The sequence below is a fragment of the Leptonotus elevatus genome, chromosome 8 (genome assembly GCF_054856555.1).
Source record: "Leptonotus elevatus isolate MCC_2025b chromosome 8, RoL_Lele_1.0, whole genome shotgun sequence".
NCBI classification, from domain to species: Eukaryota; Metazoa; Chordata; class Actinopteri; order Syngnathiformes; family Syngnathidae; genus Leptonotus; species Leptonotus elevatus.
Window position 1 is genome coordinate 22,078,440 of NC_141246.1, and position 22,627 is coordinate 22,101,066.

The window sequence follows — 22,627 nt, forward strand, 5'->3', positions numbered from 1 at the left end:
TTTTTTTATCAACTGACACCTCTAATATATATATGTATATATATATATATACATATATATATATATATATACACACACACACACACACACACACACACACACACACACACACACACACACACACACACACACACACACACACACACACACACAGGTAGTCCTCTAGTTACGAACATCCGAGTTGCAGACATTCGCAGATATGAACAAAGACTGAATGATGTAGCTGTATTTTGCGTGCAAGTTCATATTTAACTGCGCGCCACATCATATATTACGGTATGGCACTGTAGTTCGCCTCTCTGCCACAAACACGCCGAGCAGCACCTCGCCATTTGCGCATTTCAACTACTGTACCTCTCTGTCAGGCGAAGAACGGCACAGCCTGGAGCCACTCTTCATACAAGCGATATTGGCGCCACAGTGTGAGTACATTTCAGAGGCTCTCCTGGAGGATATTCATGAAAAGCAGCCCACAGTCATCTTCTTTATTGGCGTAGTAGCAATCACAAATTATGTGCACTTCAGGGACAGTCAGAAAACATAATTCCCTGAGACCGTTACACCCAATACGTATTGCATTCTACTTAAGCTTCACATTAAGTCAACTCAATAACTCCTCCACCATCTATGTACAGTAAGCATGTTTATTTTGTTTTTATTGCAATGTATTGTGTAAAATCTTAATGTACTGTGAGGAAAAATGGTTCAGATAAGGGATGATGGTTGGATGGATGGATGATGTAATTTTATGTATTTTTAAATTAAATTTATGTACTGTATAGAAAGTATCTATAAGGTATATAATTTATTTGTTTATTTATTTTTTTAAATATTTTTATTATTATACTTAAAAACTATAATTTGATCAAATTTAATTTTGAAACAAAATTTAATGTGATTCGATTTACAAACAAATTTGACTTACAAACAACCTCTCGGATCCCATTGTGTACGGAAGTTGAGGATTACCTGTATATGTGTGTATATATATATATATATATATATATATATATATATATATATATATATATATATATATATATATATATATATATACATATATATATTCTCTTCTTTGTGTTAAATGGGGGGAAAAATCACAAATTAGTCCATTTTCTATGTTTTTATTTTGTCTTACTGCCAATTAAGAACAAATGATACACTTATTGCCAGATTTTTTTTTTGCTATTTTTCCTGTTTAAAGTAGGTGTCTATAAACGCTGTGAGAATACAGTACAGTACTAGAGTATTGCTGGGCAGACCACTTCTGACGTTCCAAAACCTCAGGGAGTAGCTCGATTGTCTGTGTTTGATAAGGTCCTAGTATACGAGTGAATTGATTCCTTGCCCATAACATGCATTTTTTTAAACGAGTTCACTTCCAAATGTATGTGTTCAAATCATTGCAACGTAACACGTTAAACGGTACCGTTTGTATCGATCTGCCTGCATTTTATTCTAAATGGTAAAGTTGTATTCCATTTTCGATAAGGAACTAGGCGCGTGTTGTTATGTATCTTCCGGGACCAGGCCAGCCTTTTTTCTTTGAAGTCCACACTGTTAAACCTCCAGCGCTGTTGGTTTAGAAACATCTTTCCTGTGTTCTACTGCTCGATTCTTGACACTTTACCTGAGCTGAGGCTGAACAAATTGAGGAAGACGCTTGTTTAGTTTAATGTGCGCCTCGGAATTGTCCAACTTGATAGGACGGAGGAGAAGCGCCGGGTGGGAGTGAAATACAAACTGTCGGGACTGCGTAAACTTTGAACGATTTCGAATGTGGCAGGCTGGTGGAGAACATGGATGGTAAGTTGTAGCGAAGCTGTTCCACATGCCCCCTCTCTTGGCCGCTTTGATGTGCTGCTGCTCAGCTTTGAAGTTGAGAAAGCGGGGCTATGTTTCTTGTTTGTGGGCGAGAAATACGGCGAGATAAGAAGCTTATGTGTCTGTGTGTGCTTGTGCGTGCGCGCATACTCGTGGCTCAGATTAAAAAAAAAAAGAAAAAAAAAGAAAAAGAAAAACGACCATTTCTCTGTCTGCGCGTCTCCTATAGCCGGGAAAAAAAGTGGGATGTATTCCACAACCGGAGCCCCCTCCTTCTTTTCGTTTACCTCCTTCAGATTTTGACACCCCCAGAGAGCTACATAGGGACTGAGCCAGCCACTTCTGAGGTCATTTGTTGAATGGGGGGGGAAAGGCTACGTTACAGTGTTTTGCTTCGAGAAGGGACACGCGTGGCACGGCAGATGCGGTGCATGTTCGCATTTTGTGCAGGATTACTTGCCCTGAGAGTTGTGGAACTGCCATCAGCTATTGAAAAATGGAATAACTCAACTTTTCAAATGCATTGCCATTGTATGTGACCTGCGATGGTAAGTTGCTTTTACGAAGAGTAGATCAGATAGTGCGCCTTGTTGAAAACTAAAATTCTTCCATATTTGCTCTTCTTTTAAAATTATTGTTCATCCGGAGGTGAAATTTAACTTGCAGCGGCTAAACAAATGTAGCAAATTTTCCCCCATTCCCAATCGGACGTCGGCAGCCGTTATAAAGCCGTAACTATAAAAACCGTAATAGCCTCTATTGACAAGCATTTGGTTATTGATCGCTAACGTTTACGCACAAACGACCCGGTTTTCCCGCGGGGCTGCTTAGACCTAATATGGTTGTACTATGGTCACGTGAGATGTACTACTGGTCTCCACTCATGCCTGGAAAGCGAGAGACAAAGTGTTGGACTCCGAATTCGTGTGACTTTATGTGTGTGTGATACCGGTGTATGGCACGGTCGCAAGTGGGAGTTAATTAGAAATGAAGCCAGCGCCATGGATTATAAATATGTGTAAACCACAGACGTCAGAATCTGGTTTTGGTGAAGAGTTAATACTCAGGTTTGCTTATTCTTCTAAAATGTTTTGATGTGACAGATTCACTGCACGTTGAGAATGTGGGCTTCATTTGATTTCTCATTTAGATTATAAATAGACAAATGAAACGGAAAAAAGGTTTTCATTTTCTGAACCTATTGATGTGTTGTTGTTTTTTAATAAGAAAAGAGGGACTGTTTACTTGATGTCTTCCTTTGAAGTTCAGCAGGATATGGCTTTGATTAGATCAATACTTTGTGTGTTTCAGAGTGAAGAGGAGCTGAGAAGCTCCCCTGCTGCTTTTAGAGAGTGAGTAGGATTAGGCTGGAGCTCAGTGGAGGCACCACTGCACTCTCACAGAGGCAACCGGAGCTGGAGCCATGAGCAGGGCGCTTACGGAGCACATCAGCAGTAGCTTCCGAGAAGATGCTCCTCGTCCTCCGGTACCGGGAGAGGAGGGAGAGTCGTCATGCTACATACCCAGCCGGTCTGGAAAAATGAAAGCCCTTAATAAGGTTAAAGATAACCCCACTGCCGCCGCGCTCCCCGGCTCCACTCCAAGGAGGAACGAGGATGGGCTGGGGGAGCCGGAGGGAAGTGCGTCCCCGGACTCGCCACTGATCCGGTGGACAAAATCTTTGCATTTTCTTCTTGGCGATCAAGACGGTGCTCAACTCTTTAGGACCTTTTTGGAGCAGGAGAATTGCGTGGACACTTTGGACTTTTGGTTCGCATGCAACGGCTTCAGGCAAATGGACTTAAAGGATACCAAAACAATGCGAGTTGCCAAAGTTATTTTCAAACGGTACATCGAGAACAACAGCATCGTTGCAAAGCAGCTCAAACCCGCCACCAAGACCTACATAAGGGATAGTATTAAAAAGCAACAGATTGACTCTGTTATGTTTGACCAGGCACAGACAGAGATCCAGTCCAACATGGAAGAGAACGCTTACCAGATGTTTTTGACCTCTGACATATACCGCGAGTATGTGCACACTGGCTGCGAGAACGCAGCTTACGCGAATCATGGCACACTCGGCAGCCTCAAGCTTATGTGTGGATACCTTCCACCTCTTATGGAGGAAGAGGAGTGGAGCTGTCATGACCTGAAGGCAAAGGCTTTAGGTTCCGTGGTCGGACTTTCAGCTAAATCTTTGAGGGCGACCGCTGCCATCCGGGCAACAGCTGAAATTATGGAGAACGGTTGCAGGTAAGAACCGTGTTTCCTGAAGGATGTGTCTTACTGCACCGGAATGTTTGTTTCTATGTTTTCATTGGGTACTTTACTCATGTCCAGTTCTTGTAAAGAGCGGTGGGGGGAGACAGTTGATCAAAGGGTCCCAGAATAGCATTCTTTATGTTTGTGCTCTCCTGCCTTGCAGTTAGTTAAGGGCTTAGAGGGCGGGGGGTGTATTGGGTACGAAACATCAATGGAGCTGAGGCTTCCTTTTAAGTAAATGGTGTCTTGCAGGTAACTCTGCTGGCTTATTCAAGTTTCCTGTGCTTTGAAACCCTTCCTCCGTTGCAGGCATGACTTCACACACCAAGTGCCAGACTATTACAGCTAGATGGGGGGGAGTTTTTTCAGTTAAGCAGTATGTTTTTGTGTCCACAGTTTAGGCATCCAATGTCAGCACCTACAATCATCAAATGTCTTTCACCAAAATAACTACTTGTTGTGGTTACATCATGCTTTTAGTAATCTGCTCAGTATGAATAAGTTGAGGACTAGAGAAACATAGAATACCGCTTGTCCTTGGCGCTGTCGCTCAGAGATCATCTATAACAGTAGTAGTTATTCATTTGCATGTCAGTGTACGTGGAGCCAGTGAGCAAGTGGTTGTTGACGCTTATAGCGTATACTTATTTTTTTTGTTTTTAGTGAAAAATTACATGGCGAACAGAAAGCCACCTTTTCTCCCTTGCATCACCCGTAGCCCCCCTTCGTGGCCCTCATCACGTCTGTAGGTCAACCCATTTCCATCTCAAACATGTGGAACTAATTTTGGCACTGCACACTCTTCTCGTGTTTTTTCTTCTTAGATCTCACATATGCAACTCCAGAGTGGTAAAAACATCCTCAGTTCAGTTCCATAGTTTCTGCCGTTATGTAGTGTGCAACTGCAATTCAACACTTTAATCTCTCCTGTTTGGAATATAAATTGCTTGTCAGAGACTAAGTATGCTTTGCGGGAAGAGAGAAGAGTGGAGGAAGTGAAGACAGTAAGGGGGACCATGAAAGCAAAAAGAGATGCAGAAAGAGAGTGGGGGTGCAGAAAGCCCAGCTGTGCTAAATACCTGACTCTTTGCGCGGACCTTCCAAAGGTCAGGTTTGTGCTTGGGGCCTACAGCTTTAGTCATGCTGGGGTTCTCCTCTCAGCACTCCCAGCAGAAGGCATTCTCATAAAGAAAGGGGCCCTCATACCCCCCCCCCTTCCTCCACCCTAGCAAAAGCTCAAGTTCCCCCTACCTCCTCTTCCCCTCTCTTCCTCATCCACCCCCTTTACCACTACAACTGGAATGCAACACAGCAGGAGAGTAGATAGTCACACAGGAAGACTTAAAGAAAGCGAGGGAATTTGGGAAAGGGAGGATTCGCAGAGTAGATATTGGGAGCAAATGCGAGAAGGGGGAGAGCAGGGAAGTGTTGGCATGTAAGAAAAGAGAGAGGCAGATCTCTACTGTGGATGACACAGTGTTGTGCTAATGACTCATATTACAGAAATCTACTGAGGACATCGTCAAAACAAACTTCAAGTTGTCCTGTTTATCTTCTTAATTGCACTGAATGCGCATCAGAAGCAAACATCAATCCTATGACATGTTTTCACAGACTGCACTGCAACACTGAAAAACATCACTTCTCAATGTCAATTCTCCTCTTGTTCACAGGGCACACCGTCGAGGAGACAATGCCAGCCCGTATTTTGTCAACTCTGGCTACATCTTTGCTCCTGCCACCAGTGCCAATGACAGTGAGATCTCAAGTGATGCCACGACTGATGATTCAATGTCAATGACAGACAGTAGTGTGTAAGTGTTTTTATCTGTAGGCACTCCTCGGGAGATAATATAGTGACTTTAAATGTTGGATTTCCATTCCACTATTTGGTCAAATATCCGTGGCTATTATTAGTTCCAATATCTAAATATAAGGGATGTTCAATACCACTTTTATTGAGACAGATACCGATACTCAAGTCTTCAGTACTCACTGATACCGATACCATTAGTACTTATGATACATAAAATTTCCAAATAAACAATGACAGATTTTTTTTTAATGACATATATTCATAACTATAGCAAATTTCCTTAAATTGAATGAAATTAATGGCACTTATATATTTTTAATTTGTTCATAAAAGTTATTTTGCATAGAGCACACAATAAAATGAATTTCAAAAAATCGATAAATAAGATGAAACAAATAATCCAGTGGCCAGAAAAAAAGTCCCAATCAAAATATGTGGTTGTACAACTTTTTTTTTTTAAAGGAATACAGTGAAGTGTAAAAAATTGAATTCAATACTATAGGGTTTCAAGTAATTTAGTAATAACTCCCAAGTTAAGAATTCCTCAAGCTGTTAGTGAGTGATATTTAATTATATCTTGTTTTGAAATCCATGCTTTTAATTTGGAAGGCAGCTCTGTATTTCCGTTTGCTGTTTCACGTTCTCCATTCGTCATTCATCTCATAGCAGTACAGTAGTCAATGACGATATACTATATAAAGATATGTCTGCACTTCAGAGCTAATTAAATTGTTGAGTGCAACTAAAGACTTATGTGCTCTCTCACCAGAGCCCCCTGTGGCGGTCAATAAATTCAAAATAACCATTCCAGCCTTTAGTTCCTGACCGAAAAATGGCCACAACAGCTGGGGCCGATACCAGTATCGATATCCGTGGCGAGTACCTGGTATCGGTACTCATCCATCCCTACTAAATATGTTTGGAAACATCCAAGTTGCACATTTCTAGCAAAGATATGCGAAGAATAATGTTTGGACTCCGCTTTTCTTTGTAGCAGGCAGCTGGAGCACGTTTCAAAAATTGCCTGCGAATAATGTAATTAAACAGGTAATTCCATTAATGTGGCGTTGTCATGGCCTCCAGGGTGAGAACTGCGACAGGCATTATTTCTCAAGACCTTTTTGAAGTTTATTTTCTGATGCATTACTTGCGGGGAGAGTAGGGGGGAAAATATGAGATTGTCTTGATGTGGGTGGGGGTGTTGCTTCATTCCTCAAAGTTGAAATTCAACCATCCCACCCACCCTTCTGCCACAACAGACCTGTTTTTTCTTCTTCTTCATATTATCTAATCGCTCTTCTCTTTGAAGAGCTAAAGGAGAGGGGGAGGGAAATGGCCATTTGGGCCTCAAGACAAACTCACTGAAAAATGTTGGCACCAAATGAAAGGAGGCTTACTCACATGGTGGGTCGGTTTCCTGCCACTGGCCTCTGTGGCGTGCTGAGATCATGTGTCTGCAAGGCTTTCACAGGGGTTACTCATTGATAGACCTTGGGACAGAGGAACTCCCCCCTGGCCAGACTGGTGCACCCCCAAAAATCACTTCCATCATGACCCATCCCTCCACAGCGTCTCTCTTCCACCCTCCAGAGCCTGTTGCGGGACTGCTGGGGCTCAAAGTGCAAGAGAGTGAGAAAATAAAGTGCGTGGAGTATAAAGGGCTTAACTGAATCGCTTTCAGCCTATTGTTGGGTGAGGGGGGCTTAGGGGGATAAAAGGGTGGCTGGCTGCTTTGAAAATGACTTGCACAACTGAATAGGAGATCCCCATAAAGTAAGGGCCCATGAAGCCATGAAAGACTATGTCTGTTTTCTCTTCCAAAACCTATACAAAGCATCAAGCTGCCAAATTGTATCACCAGTGTGCAGACAGTTTGAGTTGATTAAAAGCACAGTGAGTTGGACATTTGCTCGATACTGTGTTGGTAAAAGTAGGCTTCTTGTGGGCCCATCAACTTTACCAAGGGTGACTTAAAGTAGCACTAAGGAACTTTTCAACCTTAATACAATATTTTTATAACTCTTCTGATGAAAGATCGACTTTGAAACTAGTTGAATGTTACCTTTACCATGGCTTGAAGGGTCTGTATCATTTTTACTGGCACTAGGCAACTTAGAGGAGGATAGTAGGAACACTGCCACAGAAAAAAACTACAAATGTGCTGACTGCATACATGACTTCCTCCTTTCCCCATTCGTTACAAAGACGGAAGTCAATTTGAACGTCGACGCACGATTGCTGCTTTCCTGGCAGAAGCTGCAAAACAACTGAAAAGTTTTGTCTGAGGAGACAAAAAAGTTCAAGGCAAGCTACCCGTATAAAAGGACAGTCAAGGATCAACATTGGCCCAGCTTTCACTCGCTGGCGTGAGCTAAAAAATGACGCAATGCGCTTGTCCTCATGGGAAATGTGGTTTTCCTTCAGGCATAACATTACCGACTTTGTCCATATGGCACCGCCATAATCTACGTAAAGTGAAAGTTCCTTAGTGTTGCTTTAACGTTGTTGGAGAGAACAGTTTTGCTAGAGTAGTGTAATAATGCCAGCCTGACTGCAATAATAATAATAATAATAATAATGATGATGTCAATAACCAGCCTTTTCTACTTTTTGAATATGGTGTGTCAAATATCATTCTTTAAGTTATCTGGAGAGATGTGTATCACAGACCTTGGTCTCCGCGAGCCACGTTTCTCCTGTCCTTGACTGCAGTTCTTTGTCTTTCCACCCAAATGGATTTCAGTAATACAAAAAGAGTTTCTTCCTCTTTCATTCGAGGGAACAATTTGATTAGTGGTTAAAAGGCGCTGTGCAAATTTGAATCTCATTTCCCAGATAAAGAACAAGAAGAAGAGGATTTTGGGGTGGGGAGGATTTGACGGGGGCTTCAGTTTTTGCTTATATCTTATTTATGGATTTACTTGGACGCTGGGGAATGTTGCAGCACCAACTTCAAACATTACCTTATCTTACAAACCCGCCTTTTGATGTTGCTCAGATCAGAGGCTCACAGCAAAGCGCTTGCCAAACGAAGATGGCAGTGGGTGCATATGTGCATGAGTGTGAGATTTCAAAGCAGCAGCAGAAAAGTAGCGTTTGGGCTAGGTCAGATACTTCTGAATGGCCAAAACGGCCAAGATAATTGGCTCAGCTTAAGTGGCAGCTGACTCGAAAATGCTGGCAAACTGGAGAAACTAAAATTCCCATAATAATAGCTTAATTGTCAGATGGCTAGAATGTCTTCCTAATGACATGCTCTGTGTCAGTGGTACAAAAAATGTTGAGATTAGTGCATTAGTATTCAGCTTTATTAAGAAGTGCTGTCAAAGCTGACAAGGGACTAATCTTATCAGGAGGGCCCTTTTGAAGTCCACAGGAGGGTGTTTAGCATATCTCACCCATTGTTCTGCTGGGTTTTGTGATGTGCGTTTTTGTTGCCTTGGCTTCAAAAGATGTGAGGCCTGTTGACTTTTCAGTAGTGTGAATAGTGGTGTGCCATCGGGGAATGTTGTGTTAGTCACTTTGCTGATGAACGGCTTCCCACCCAGCTGTTTTTTGTTGTTGTTTTTACCACAACTGAGATTGACAAATGGTCCTAAAGTACCAGCAGTTGCCACTAGTGCGTCAGTAGCAGAGAATCCAATAAGTTTGGTTGTTTAAATTTAAAAGAGACTGACTTATTTATTTTGACTTTACAGAGATGGAATCCCTCCTTATAAATTGGCTCCCAAGAAGCATCTCCAACGGGAGATGAACCGCAGTGTCAAGATCAATGGCCAGATTACACTTCCCCACTTTCCAGTAAGTCTTTTTTTTTTTTATGTTCCTTAAATTAAATGTTAGACTTATCATATGCTGATTTTTGTTGGAGCATAGCCAGTTCATCACCACCTGAGCACGTATTGAGTTTATGGAGTGTCAAAACCTCTGCTCGTTACATATGGAGATCTGTTACAAGCAAAAATGAGACCTCAATGTAGTGGATAAGTTTCTGTGCTTACTGTGTATGTACTTTTGCTGTTTGGTCCTCATTTCCCCCCTCCTCCTTGCTTTTCTCTGCCTCAGCCTCCCCCCCTTACCCACTTCCACTCTTTTAATGTTTCCCTCCTGATTTGGAGATGGCTCTGACTCCCATGATGTACCAGCCCTAGGCAGGGGGGGCCCCATGTAGGGCTGGCGCTCCTTTGCCAGCAGCTTCACTCGCCTTTTTTCTTATCCCTTCATCGTGTATACAAAGAGATGAGAGAAGCAACAAAAAAAAGAGTAAAAATCAAGAAAGCTAGTGTTCCAAATAACAAAAAAAGAGGGGGTACATATATTTAAAGTAGGATAGTGTAACTAGAGTATCTTTGAGCTGCCCTGCATGCAACTGAGAAATGAATTACTACTTTGCCTTAGATCTTCGTGCTATTTGACTCATCTGTCGTCTTCTTGGCTTTGTCCCACTCTTTCTTCACCACGGCCACCTAACAATTGTACAACTCCGTATTATATTCATGCTGTTAATTTTGCCCCACTTCTCGCATTTTCTTCCCTCCTTTATTCGCTCCCTCTTTTCCGTCAATATCTGCCTTTTATTCTGAGGTTTAAAGCTGCGTGTCCCTCCCACCCCTAGTGTGCGTTTGATGTTTGACAAGGGCCCTTTGAAGTGTGCTGACTTCAGACGGTGCCTAGCTGATGGCTTGGTTGGGCTACAGAGGGTGCAGGCAGGGGGCCTCGCCTCCAAGCAACCAACCAACTGCTACCCAGCAGCCTGGCACTGCCAAGGGCACTGGCCATGGGGAGATCTGGGGTGTGATGGGCAAGAAAGAAAGTTCAGGTTAGCGAGGGCAAGGGCATCTGGATCATGTTTTTTTGGAATAGTTGCAGGATTTTTGGAACAAGACTGGATTAGGACAAGGGCAGCGGATTAATGCGCCATATTGCATCTGTCGGTAGCACCTCGCCGTTACATTACCTCACATTAAAGTGTCCTTCCTACTGTGTTGCTCACCCTGCAGAGGACACATCGCTTGCCTAAAGAGATGACCCCCATTGAGCCTGCTTCATTCGCTGCTCAACTCATAACGCGGCTTGAGAAGCTGAAGCGAGAGCAAGAAACCATGAGCTCTTTGGCGGAGAGGCTTCAGCAGATCCAAGAGGTAACGACACACACAGCTCACTGATACCGATACCAAGTACCAAGTACTTTTGATACATATAATTTCCACCCCAAAAAGCAAAGCAAAACAATGACAGATAATTTTAAAGAGACAGATATCACAAAAAGCATTTTTCCTTAAAGAGGAAGTCAACCCAAAAAAAGGTCTTTACAGTAATATGTTCTATGCAGCCCCACTACTCTAAACACGGCATTCTGATTAGTATTGCCTCTGTGGAATATGAGTTAAGCAGCAAAACCCAGCAGTTTGTATTCATCCCAGGGGGCGGCTCTTTTGCCACTTGCTGTCGACTGAAAATGACATCACAGTTGCTCATTCACAAAACCAGGAGAGCCATGATTAGTCGTTAACTGAGCTCTGAGCAACTGTGATGTCATTTTTAGTCGACAGCAAGAAGCAAAATGACTGCCCCCTGAGATGGATAAAAACGGATGGAATTCATATTCCACAAACACAATACAGAATACCGTGTTTAGATTTGTGGGGGCACATACAACATATTATTCTAAAGAACATTTTTGGGTTGACCTTTAAAATTGCATGAAACTATTGTTAATTTTCCAGTGTTCTAATTTCTTCTTCCTAATTGTAAAACGACTACAAGAAGGCTGTTGTGAAGACTGATATCTTGAAATAAGGCCGGTTATACCTATAACTGGTATTAGCACACGCCCATCCCTACTTTTTTATTTCACCAAAATCATTGACCCAAATTATCACAGTATTATCGTATCAAAAGAGATGCAAAAACACTGAAAGCATTTTAGTGAATATAAAACAATATAAACATGTTGCCTCCCTTATTTCTTTCATTCTCATCATCCGGATCAATAAACGTTTATTAATTTTCCATCTGCAATGTTAGTAATAACTGAAATACAGCCAGTCTTCTGCCCGAATCTTTTTTTGTGTAGGAGAATGAAAATCATCGTGTTCAGTAGCACAATAGCATATGAGTCTGATGCCGCTTTCTTTGCTGTCTCACCCGCTCCTTCGTCATCTTCTTGTACGGTTATTGTTTGTGTTTTTACTGTTGTGACGCAGACAAGATGCTAAATATAGGCGTAATGATTACAATTCGAAAAAGTAATATTTGTTAAACTGCCGTACGACAATAGTGCTTAACATATAAGAGGCGTTAGGCCAGATTTGATGTGTCGAAGAACAGGGATGAAGCCAAGAAAATTAAAAGTCTGCCCACTTCTTCCCCCTTCCCACTCTGTCTTCCAGTATTTCATCCAGTGGAACTTTAAAAAAGTTATGTTTCTAGACACTCTTGAAGTTTCTTCAAATAGTTAGCACTTAGCTACTCTCTAGTGGCGCGTTTTCTGAATATGTGTAGTGCCAGTCTCTTTGTTATGCATAGGCACACTGCATTATAGATGAAGCACACCCAAAGCCTGTTAGCGATGATAACAGTATGGCAAAAAGGAAATTCAAATCAAGTTACGCAGGCTTTTACTCTCTCTGACTTCTGAGGACGACATATATATAAGTTGATGTAAGTTGAAACATAAATTCCTCAGCTTGCTGCCTTTCCCATGTGTGACGGTATACGTCTCTTGAAATCCTTGATTGTTTTTATTTTCCTGTCTGCCCAGGAGGAGGAAAAAGAGGAAAACACAGATCTCACCAGCAACACCTCCCTCCATCACCCTCTACTTCCATCTGGTAGCCAATGTGAGGAGGACCCCCAAGCTATCCTCGATGATCATCTATCACGAGTCCTGAAGACGCCTGGCTGCCAGTCGCCCGGCGTGGTCCAGGACTCGCCGCGCTCCCGTTCCCCAGAACGGACAGGTGCCTTGCTATCTTCAGGCCACGGGTCCTTCTTTGGTGCTTATCCTGGCTCTGCCAAAGCTCTGATGTCAGGCCGGCAGTCCACAAAACACACCCATCACCACTATATCCACCATCATCATGCTGGGCCAAAGACCAAGGAGCAGATTGAGGTTGAGGCAGCTCAGCGTGTTCAGTGCCTCTGCCCTCCAGGAGGCGCCAATTACTCCGACTTTACCCCCGTGTGAGTATCAACACGAACAAGTCGTCAGTTGCTGTCCGCATTGTATTTCACCAAATGCTACTCGCTATTTTGAGGGGAATTCAACCCCCCAAAAATTCTTGACAACAGTCAGGTTTCCATCCAATTGTTTTGAATTTTAAGCGAATTTTGGGAAAATGCGACTTAAGCCCATTTCCACCTGTTCTTTTGCAAATATTGAGAGGGGACTCTGCCGCTGTAGATGCCGGTATATACCATAGAAATGGGATCCACCAGTAATTTAAAAGAAGAAGAAGAAGACCATCCTTTTTCGATATGCTTCAAAATCCACCCCCTGTAAGCGTAAAAACTTTTTTGCGAATTTTGGGCCCTTTTTCAAATTTGTAGCTTTTCCATTCAGTTTTATTTTCGCATTTCTTGAAAATGGAAACCCAACTAATATGTTGTATGTAGCCCCACTAGTCTAAATACGGTATATTGGTTAATATTACGTTAGTGGAATATGAGTTAAGCAGCAAAATTCAGCAGTTTTTTTCAATATCAGAAGGCGGCCATTTTGCTACTGGCTGTTGAGTGAAAATGACATCACAGTTATTCAGGTCTCAGGTAACAGCCAATCACAGCTCAGCTTCAGAAAAAAGTGAGCTGTGATTGGTCATTGTCTGAGTCCTGAGCAACTGTGATGTCATCTTCAGTCGACAGCAGGTGGCAAAATGGCCGCCCCCTTGAGATTTTGCTGGATTTTGCTTCATAACTCATATTCCACAAATGTATTATTAATCAGAATGTCATGTTTAGACTAGTGAGGTCACATATGACATATTATTGTCAAGAAATGTTTAAGGTTGACTTCCCCTTTAAGATTAAAAAAAATATATATATAAGCTCTTTCTTGACGCACCTCTCTCTTCCACTAGTCGCTGCAGCACTTTGTCACGACGGCAAGTCAGATCCTCCAACGAGGGTTTGTCGCCACCATGCCTTCCTCTTGATACCACTGACCGATCTCAGAATGTTTGGCAGTGGATTCTGGAGAGTGAGAGACAGGGCAAACACAAGCCTCACAGGTAAATGTCTGTCGAAGCACAATGGCATCAACAGAACTTGAGTTCATACTTATGTGGGACTTTTTATTTTATTTTTAAACAGCTACCCCGGCCTTAAGAAGCCCAACCCCCTCGACTTCAAGACCCTGCCTGCTCGAACTCACTCCTTATGGGGCGGGGGTGGCATTGGTTCTGGGACTAACCTTCGTGGGCACCACCCTGGCCATCCGTTTATTCAGGACCCAGCCATGCCACCACTGCCCCCACCCAACACCCTAGCACAGCTTGAAGAGGCCTGTCGTAGACTAGAGGAGGTCTCCAAGCCACCGAAACCAAGGTAGGACGACGACAAGACTCAGATACGACATGGGAGCCATTTCTCATCAAACAAATGTGAGTGCTCATGATCCTTTTCTTTTGAAAAGGCATTCAGCAGCGGCCGTCAGCCTCAGAGACCAGAGCCATCCAGCCACAGCCAGTTCTGGACTACAAACGGTCGAGTAAGGATTTCAATCTTGTTCAATTCTATTGTCTTAACTTGGTTTGTTTCACACTTGCTTAAAGACTAAAAGACAAGACTCCTTATTTCCATATTTTTAGTACTCCTCATATCCATTTTTTCCAAGCATACTACTTGTCCTTCTTGTTATCCTCTCGAGGGCCATTTACGAGTGACTGCTTTTAATAAGGGCGAGGGATGTTCAATGACACTTATTTCATTTTATTTGAGTTGTCACTTATACTGATACTAAGAACTAATACTACTTGTAAAATGTCCACACAGAAAAAAACAGTAAAATATTTTTTTAAAGGAAGACCTACATATTGCTCCCATTCTTCCACATAGACAATACCACCATTTCTCTCAAATATTATTCACAAACCAGTGTAAATCTGTCATAGTGAGCACTTCTCCTTTGCCGAGATACCCCAGTACTGACTGTTTACTGAGAGATTTAGACTGGTTTGTGAACAATATTTGAGAGAAATGGTGATATTGTGTATGTGAAGAAGTTTTAGATCTTTGAGTTCATCTCGTAAAAAAAATGGGAGCAAAAACAAAAGTGTTGCATTTAAATTTTTGTTGAGTATATATCCTAAAATAGCACTTCTTCTTAAAACACGGCCATAAATTCAGCTGTAGTTGCGAGTACTATACCTTCAAATAAAGGCTTTTATCAGCCCGATACCGATACCTAGTATCGATACTCGCACATCCCTAATAGGAACTGCGTTTTGCAGAGGCAGCACACAAACGTGTTTCCAAGTGCAAGTTTTTGCAAACCTTGACATGCACCTGTGCAAGCATGCTTGCATTCATTCATCAATGCTAGAAGTTAGTTTACGTGTGCATCGTTCAAGATGAAGAACTTGCTAACTCTAGTGTGACCAGAAAAGACACATTGCTCTCATAAATTTGAACCCATCCCGAATATAGTGTGCTGTACTATAGAAAACACTCTTTTGGAAAAGGTTGGAGAGATAAGCAGTTGGAGTGCACTTATAGTAGGAAGACATTATGCAAATGTAAGTCCTTTTATGTGGTACAACTTGCTTGCTCTCACGTGACAGCCAGCAGTTGAGTCACTGAACACCCTCACCATCTTTTAAGATTACACATGCAACCACCAAACTCATCCATCTCACATTCATCACTAGAAATGAACAAAGATACTTTTTTTTGTTAAATTGCCAGTTGTATTTATAGAACTTTGGTATTTCATCCGTCTGTTGCCATTTTTGACTTAAAAATAAATGGTACCAAATGTACAGATGTTTAAATCATGTCTCATTTTTCTACACAGGTCCAATGAACTAATGGTCACCTACTTCTTCTGCGGTGAGGAGATTCCTTACCGGAGTGTGATGAAGACCCACTGCCTCACATTGGGACACTTTAAAGAACAGCTTAGCAAGAAAGGCAACTACCGGTAAATACACCGCCAACAACATAATCATGTTTACACTGCACATACAGTACTCAACACAACTAAGTGGGAGTCAATACATATCAGATTTTTGTGTCAGAGCCCTCAAATGTTGCCACTTGAGAGCAAAAATGTAGAGTTGTGTCACTCAAACCATGCAGTGTCTTTAGCGTTGATATTATTGGTCATATGCTCGTAAGGTAAGAACGCAGTGTGAAGTACTGGAGCTTTTTAGTTGAAAAGAAACTGGGCTGATCTGCTGAAGGGGGTGGGGGTTCTGCAGCAATTTTGTTTGCACATCTGGTCCTGATTTCCATGGTAAGGCAGCCTTAATAAAATGGCTTTGAAGCCTGATCCATTTTATTTTGTGCACAAAGACTGAGAGGCCTTCAAATTCCTCTTCCCCATTATTGCATCAGGCATTAAAATCAAATGTTGCAAGCACCTTCTACTGTGGCTCCCGCCAACGATAGATGAAGAAATTCTTAAAATAAACATGCATTTGACTGTTTGATTTAAATGTAGTGGGCAACCAATGAAAAAAAAAGAAAGAAACATAATTCACTCAGTTGTCTCTGTGCACATACATGAGAAGCCGTACTGCTTACTGCGCCGTGTGCATGAGTTTGCAGACGCATCTGTTTGTTAGGAGAGAGAAACGAGTCCGTGCACCCTGCTAACCCGAAACTCTTTAGCAAGAGCAGAGAAGAGGGAGGCGGACATGAAAAGTTTGGCTTCAATGGCAGCAGAATGTGTGGAGTTGGTTAATTTGGACATGGCAATGGTACAGCGGAGAACAGTATGCTGCAGCCCTGCCAGACAATATTGGTGCCAGATGTTGCAAAGACAGAAAAAAAAATTCTACCACATAAAACATGTTCCAATGGAAAGGCTCCGTCTGTCTCTCTCTTGAGCACTGAAACAAAGTGATGACTTTGAGGCATTTGTGAGAATGTAGCTTGATGCTAAATCCAGCCATCTTAGAAAGGTCGTACATTTTACTAATGAAGAGTCTGTGATGTCAAAAAAAAGAAGTGGAAATTTCATTTGACGAAACCATCACAACTTTGTACATGGGAACATTTGTTAATAACATGTCTTCATTTTACATCTTTGTATTGCAAGTGTGAAAATTGGCTGATAAGATACAGGGACTTATTATTTTGTACTGTCAGTAATGGTACATGTAAAATAGAGTAGAAACTAGGTTTTTTTTTCCATTACAAAGCTTATCATTAAATCCCCTCCTGCTGATCTGAGTCTGGCTTGAAAGTAGAAAAGAGACATGATTAGGAGCCTTGGCTTCACAATCACTGGGAGCAAACTAACCCTGGGAGTTATCTCAGCTTGAGAGAAGAAGAGTGGGATGGTGAGGTGACCCGTGACCTTTAAGAGACCCCTCCCACCTCCCAGGGTAAAGCCCCTCGAGCTCTGCCCAAATCCAATATGTTGCTCTCACTCACTGAGTCAGGACAGCCTCCAATCCACTTCAGCAGTCTTTTTACTCCCCGCCCTTTCTCCTCACTTTTTTGCTAGTGATTGGTACACTCCCGAATATGGAAGCGTGGAACTGTCAATGTGGAGTAAACATTTTGACTGGAAAATAATGTAATTAATCGCATAACTTCAATTGTTAACTCACAATTAATCACAAATTTTATATCTGTTCTAAATGTACAATAAAATGTACAATAAAATATTTTTTCCCCAAGTTTTCATACTCTTGTTAACTCTTTGACTGCCAGACGTTTTCAGAAAAGGGATGCCGTCAGTGCCAGCCGATTTAAGCATTTTGACTGATCTTTCAAGGTCCACAGAAAATGTTCTGTTTGGACTATGGAAACACACGTACTACCAAATGAAAGATTGGACTTTCATCTTTCATCAGAAAAAAATAGTTTGTTTCTACCTTATTCCGTTCTTTAGTAATCAACAATAGAAAATGGTTAGTTTGACCCAATTTCGCCTATTTTGGACCAAAATACGGAGAAATCAAGCTTTTAGTGAAACGATATTATTTCATGCATTCTAGTGAATTTGACACTTCTTTTTGTCCATGAATGATGCCACAAACACCTAAATAGTGCTTTACTTCTATAAAACACTACCACCAAGAATGAAAAAGTGTTTTTTGATAGCAAAATACGTTTATTTACATTCAACAGTGTAACAATTTGACAACAATTTGGCAAACTATTTACAAATGTGTGCAACTGTGGTGCTATTTACAAATATGTGGATGTTTCAACGACAGTTTTTCTTTTTGTAACACTCTCCTGCGTGCAAGGAGACGCAACAGCATTTGCACAACAGATTGCCTCTTCGCGTGCGCCACTTTCTTGCAGGCCGTTTTTTTCCGGGGAATAGCAAGTATATACTGCAGTGTGTCATCAAGTCTAATATCAGGATCATGCTACGGTTTCGTTACGTCTCGTTTCCTCGTGTCCTTCAGTTGCTATACCGGGTGGTAGGAGATGTTCTGATCCATTTTATCCACTCCATTCATGGTGGCATCGTAGTCCAGAAACAGTGTCTTCTCCGTGATCAGACTGTACCCGCTCCTCCGATGAATATGCATTGGACTCGGGGTACTCTTCATTGTCCGATCGAATGTCCGCTTGTGCAGCTCCGGCGTTAGCAGCGGTAGCCGCGCTTAGCCGGTGAGGCTTACTACGTGTCATAGCAGTCGCGTCAAAGCTTCCAACTTTGGCGTCAAGCTCGGAGTCATCATCATCGTCGACATCAATCTGCATTGGTCGATGCCAACTCTCCATCGCCCGATCGAATGTCCGATTGTGTAGAAGTACCCGGCCGGCTATTGTGCGCGTTTTCCGGCCTTAGCAGCGCTAGCCGCGCTTAGCCGGTGAGGCTTACTACGTGTCATAGGAGTCGCGTCAAGGCTTCCAACTTTGGCGTCAAGCTCGGAGTCATCATCATCGTCGACATCAATGCGCTTTTTAGTATTGATTGATGCTTTCCGTCTTTGAAAAAAATGCTCAAGCGTGAGTTGCTTGCAACCGGTTGCTTGGTCAAGCCACAATGGCTTGAACCAGCCATTGTCTCCTCAACACTCTAGCTCCGCCTCACGTCTTCTACTGACGCCCACGGTGGGCGGCCCATCCAACCTTGTGCAAAGAGAGTCATCGCTGCCCTCTAGGGGCCAAAACGAGTCTTTTACTAATCAGATCTGCCTGATACTTTCAGCACAGCTGCCCAAGGCTTTCCTGCACCCGTTTTTGAAAAAAAAAAAAAAACCATAGGGGACGTCTTTTAACGTCCTCGGCGCCCTTCCCTAGGTTTATGCTAAACGTTTTATAACGTTTATGGCAGTCAAAGAGTTAACATAAAAGTGTGAAAATGTTAAACTAATGGCTGTCATTGATTCAGTAATTTCATAATAATTCATAGGTAAAATTAAAAAGATGTACTGTACAGTAAAAAAAAAAAAACTAGTTTGATATTGATTTGTTTTATGGTCATTTTTCTGCCACTAGATGGCATTATTGCATATGTAAGATATTAGTGACAGCTTAGTGCATTTTTCTTATATTAAGAGCTATCTAAGTTTTAACATGAAGTAACTTTTTAAAATTGTAAAATACAACTTGACCCCAGTCTCCACAAATATTTGCATTATTATTACATTTATTACTGCTAAATTTTGACGTGGACGTGTCTGCTGCGTTGCGATTGGAGTTCCCCCAGTACAGGCTTTCCAAGTAAGGGGTGGTCATTAATCACATGTTAAAAATGTTTGTTGCGTTAAGGAACTTTAAATTAGCTCAAAATTAACGCACTCATTTTGACACCTCTAGTTTAAACGCATTTGTAAGTATGTTCGACTGTATTTGCAAATACATTCAAAACGTACTTGAAAATATGTTCAAACATACTTGGAGGCTAAATGCTAAGAATTTTGCATTTTTCCCCCATAATGCCATGAGGTATTGACTTACCCCATGGCATTATGGGAAAGAAGGAGAACGGAAATCATGCACTGCAGACATAATAATAAATCATATAAATTGTGAATAAATGTTTACTTAATTTATAAACGTACACGTATAATGTATACCCGTGGGTGTAAGTCAATACGCTGTGGCATTATGGGGGGAAATGCTAAAAAGTTTTTTAGCATTTAGCCCACAAGTACATTTGAACGAACTTGCGAATACATTCGAACATATTTGCCAGTCAAAAATGTTGACTCCACATTGGCATTACCACGCATCAGTACCTGAGTGCGTGTTTGTGTGTAAGGGAGATCCATATGTGCTCGGAGCGTGCTCATGCAGACTCTTGAGGCACCTGAAATGTCAACCTATGTGACAGAAACGGCCCACATTTGACAGCAAGTCTAATTACATCCGAAGAGTTTGGGGGCGGGAGCAACTTAAGACAGCTTCTCATTAACCCTTCAACTTTAATAAGAGGTTGCAAAAAGATAGGCATCTGTTGAATGGCCAGCAGTCCTGCCGAACAAGTGGATGAACAGAACATCTTGGATTGTGTTTAAATGGGGGGGGGGGGGGTATGTTTGTGCAGCGGTATGATGTGCAGTCACTCTCTGCCTTTGAAGTGTGCAGTATGCCATGAAAGCGATGACTAAGTTGCTTTGAGCACGATCCGTTTCTGGCTCTCTGTGTGTATGTTAGTGTTTGATTTGGACGGAAGAGAATTTAGGGCCAGTGTTTAAATGGATGTTGTTGCGTAGTCATATTGCGTCAGGTATTATGCACAGTGCATTTTGTCATGCTTTGGTTTTGTCTCCACAGGTATTACTTTAAGAAGGCCAGCGACGAGTTTGAGTGCGGTGCCGTATTCGAGGAGGTGTGGGAGGATGCCACGGTTCTGCCCATGTATGATGGCAAGGTCCTGGGCAAGGTGGAGAGGATGGACTAAAAACACAAGCAACATCCTTTTTACACTAAAAGCTGAAGTCCCGGAAACTTGAGGAAGAGACTTTATTTCTAGAAACGATGAATACTAAGCTAAAACGGAAAGATATAAAGTTAATATATCCAGCACAAGGAGCGATTGAAGGAAGATGAGCCAATGAAGTATGCCTAATCCAGAGGAGGGGCTGTCCCTCCCTGACTTTCTCAACCAACCAGCCTTAGAAACACAAGGGAACCACACGAGAAACTTTAAAAGACCAATTTAAGGGGGGGGACCCCTGACCGCTTCTTGAATATATAACCACTGTTGTGAGGCGTATTGAGAGACTGTTGTGCGTTTACACTGACGCGGGTCAAGTGCAACGGACTAGCAAGAGGACTGGAGACGCAGCACGCCAGCCAGCCTATGCTTCAGCTTACGACATAGTTAGAAAGTGTTCATACATGTGCATATACATACTTGCATATATGTATATATACATGTATTGTATTTAGATGCGTTGTTTGAAGGTTTTTATTGAATATTTATTGGAGGGGGAAAAAAACTCCTTACCCCTCCCAACCTTGTTCCTGCCCTCTCCCTATTTCCAGCCAAAAGGCAAGCTGCTTTGAATGTTGGGAGAGGATACTGTGGTGAAATTGTTTAGTATTTTGTTTTGTTTGATGTTACTACACACAAAGGATGTGACACTAGCCTAGCACCTCCCATCGCCTTGTTACCCTCTCTGATCCAAGATGGCATCCTTCTGTGATCTTGCTCAAGGCTTCTAATGGTCAATCCCAGTCTTATATGCTGCTGAAAGTTTGAAATGCTCGTTTTGTCACTCTCGTCTTCTCTCCCCCTTTTGCCAGAGCTCACTTTTTTTTGTGTCTTCAGGCTGGCAACAGAGCTCAATTTTTGTGTTGTGCCTTTGTTTATAAACCGGGCTTTGCGCAGGGGGATCCAGACCCGGAACACAAGTTGTACCATCTAATAATGGCCGTGCGTGTTTACAGCTCACACACCAAAATGATTTGAGCGAACAAGAACAAGTTTGAGGGGGGGGGGGGGTGAACAATGAAGAACAATGGCTCTGATATCCTTTGAATGTTGCTGTAGTGATTTTGTATTTAACAGAACTCCTGTATACATTGTAATTATGCATTGCAAAGTATGGATACTGACACACGTGTTGCACATCAGGAGTATACGCTCAAAAACAACACTTATAAGAACACACTATTGCTGATGTTTTAGGAGTACAGCGCCTGTGCCTAAATGGATGCCATACCATGTGCTACCCTGTTTCAGGGTTTTAATATATATCCCTTGGTTTTCAGAAGGGTTTTTATGTTGAAAAGATATTTTTATGCTTTTAATGATATCATGTAATCGTGTTTGTTTTTGTTTTTTTACACCACAGCCTTTTTTTCATTCTATCAGAACTGTAAATTATACATTATATATAAAGTGTTTCATTTAAAGATTTACATGGACCTATAATTATTGTAATTATTGAGAGATGTAGCCTTTATTAAAGTTTTATATTTTTCAAATGAAGTCTGTGCTTGTTGATTTTCTTTCACAGGTAACATTTATTTCAACATTATTGTTCAGTTCAGTATTTTATGTGACAATATTTTACGACCAGAAATGACCTGAAGCGCGTTGCCAGCCATAGTAAGGATTATGTAAATCTGGCTCTT

General features: G+C 41.9%; 1 protein-coding gene across 3 annotated transcripts; it reads left to right on the top strand.

Moving 5' to 3' along the window:
- The first annotated feature begins 1,308 nt into the window (after nt 1-1,308).
- Nucleotides 1,309-22,481, top strand: LOC147170209 (axin-2-like). Of its 3 annotated transcripts, none has more exons than XM_086083149.1 (11): nt 1,309-1,806; nt 3,136-4,080; nt 5,763-5,903; nt 9,604-9,706; nt 10,906-11,046; nt 12,669-13,090; nt 13,987-14,136; nt 14,219-14,452; nt 14,541-14,615; nt 15,921-16,046; nt 20,819-22,481. In XM_086083149.1, the coding sequence occupies exons 2-11, from the start codon at nt 3,248-3,250 to the stop codon at nt 20,943-20,945; spliced, it is 2,352 nt and encodes a 783-aa protein (XP_085939275.1). In that variant the 5' UTR covers nt 1,309-1,806; nt 3,136-3,247; the 3' UTR covers nt 20,946-22,481. The 3 variants fall into 3 exon arrangements, with proteins under 3 accessions (XP_085939275.1, XP_085939274.1, XP_085939276.1); XM_086083148.1 differs by lacking the exon at nt 1,309-1,806 and adding an exon at nt 1,878-2,372; XM_086083150.1 differs by lacking the exon at nt 1,309-1,806 and adding an exon at nt 2,747-2,891.
- Nucleotides 22,482-22,627: the final 146 nt, after the last annotated feature.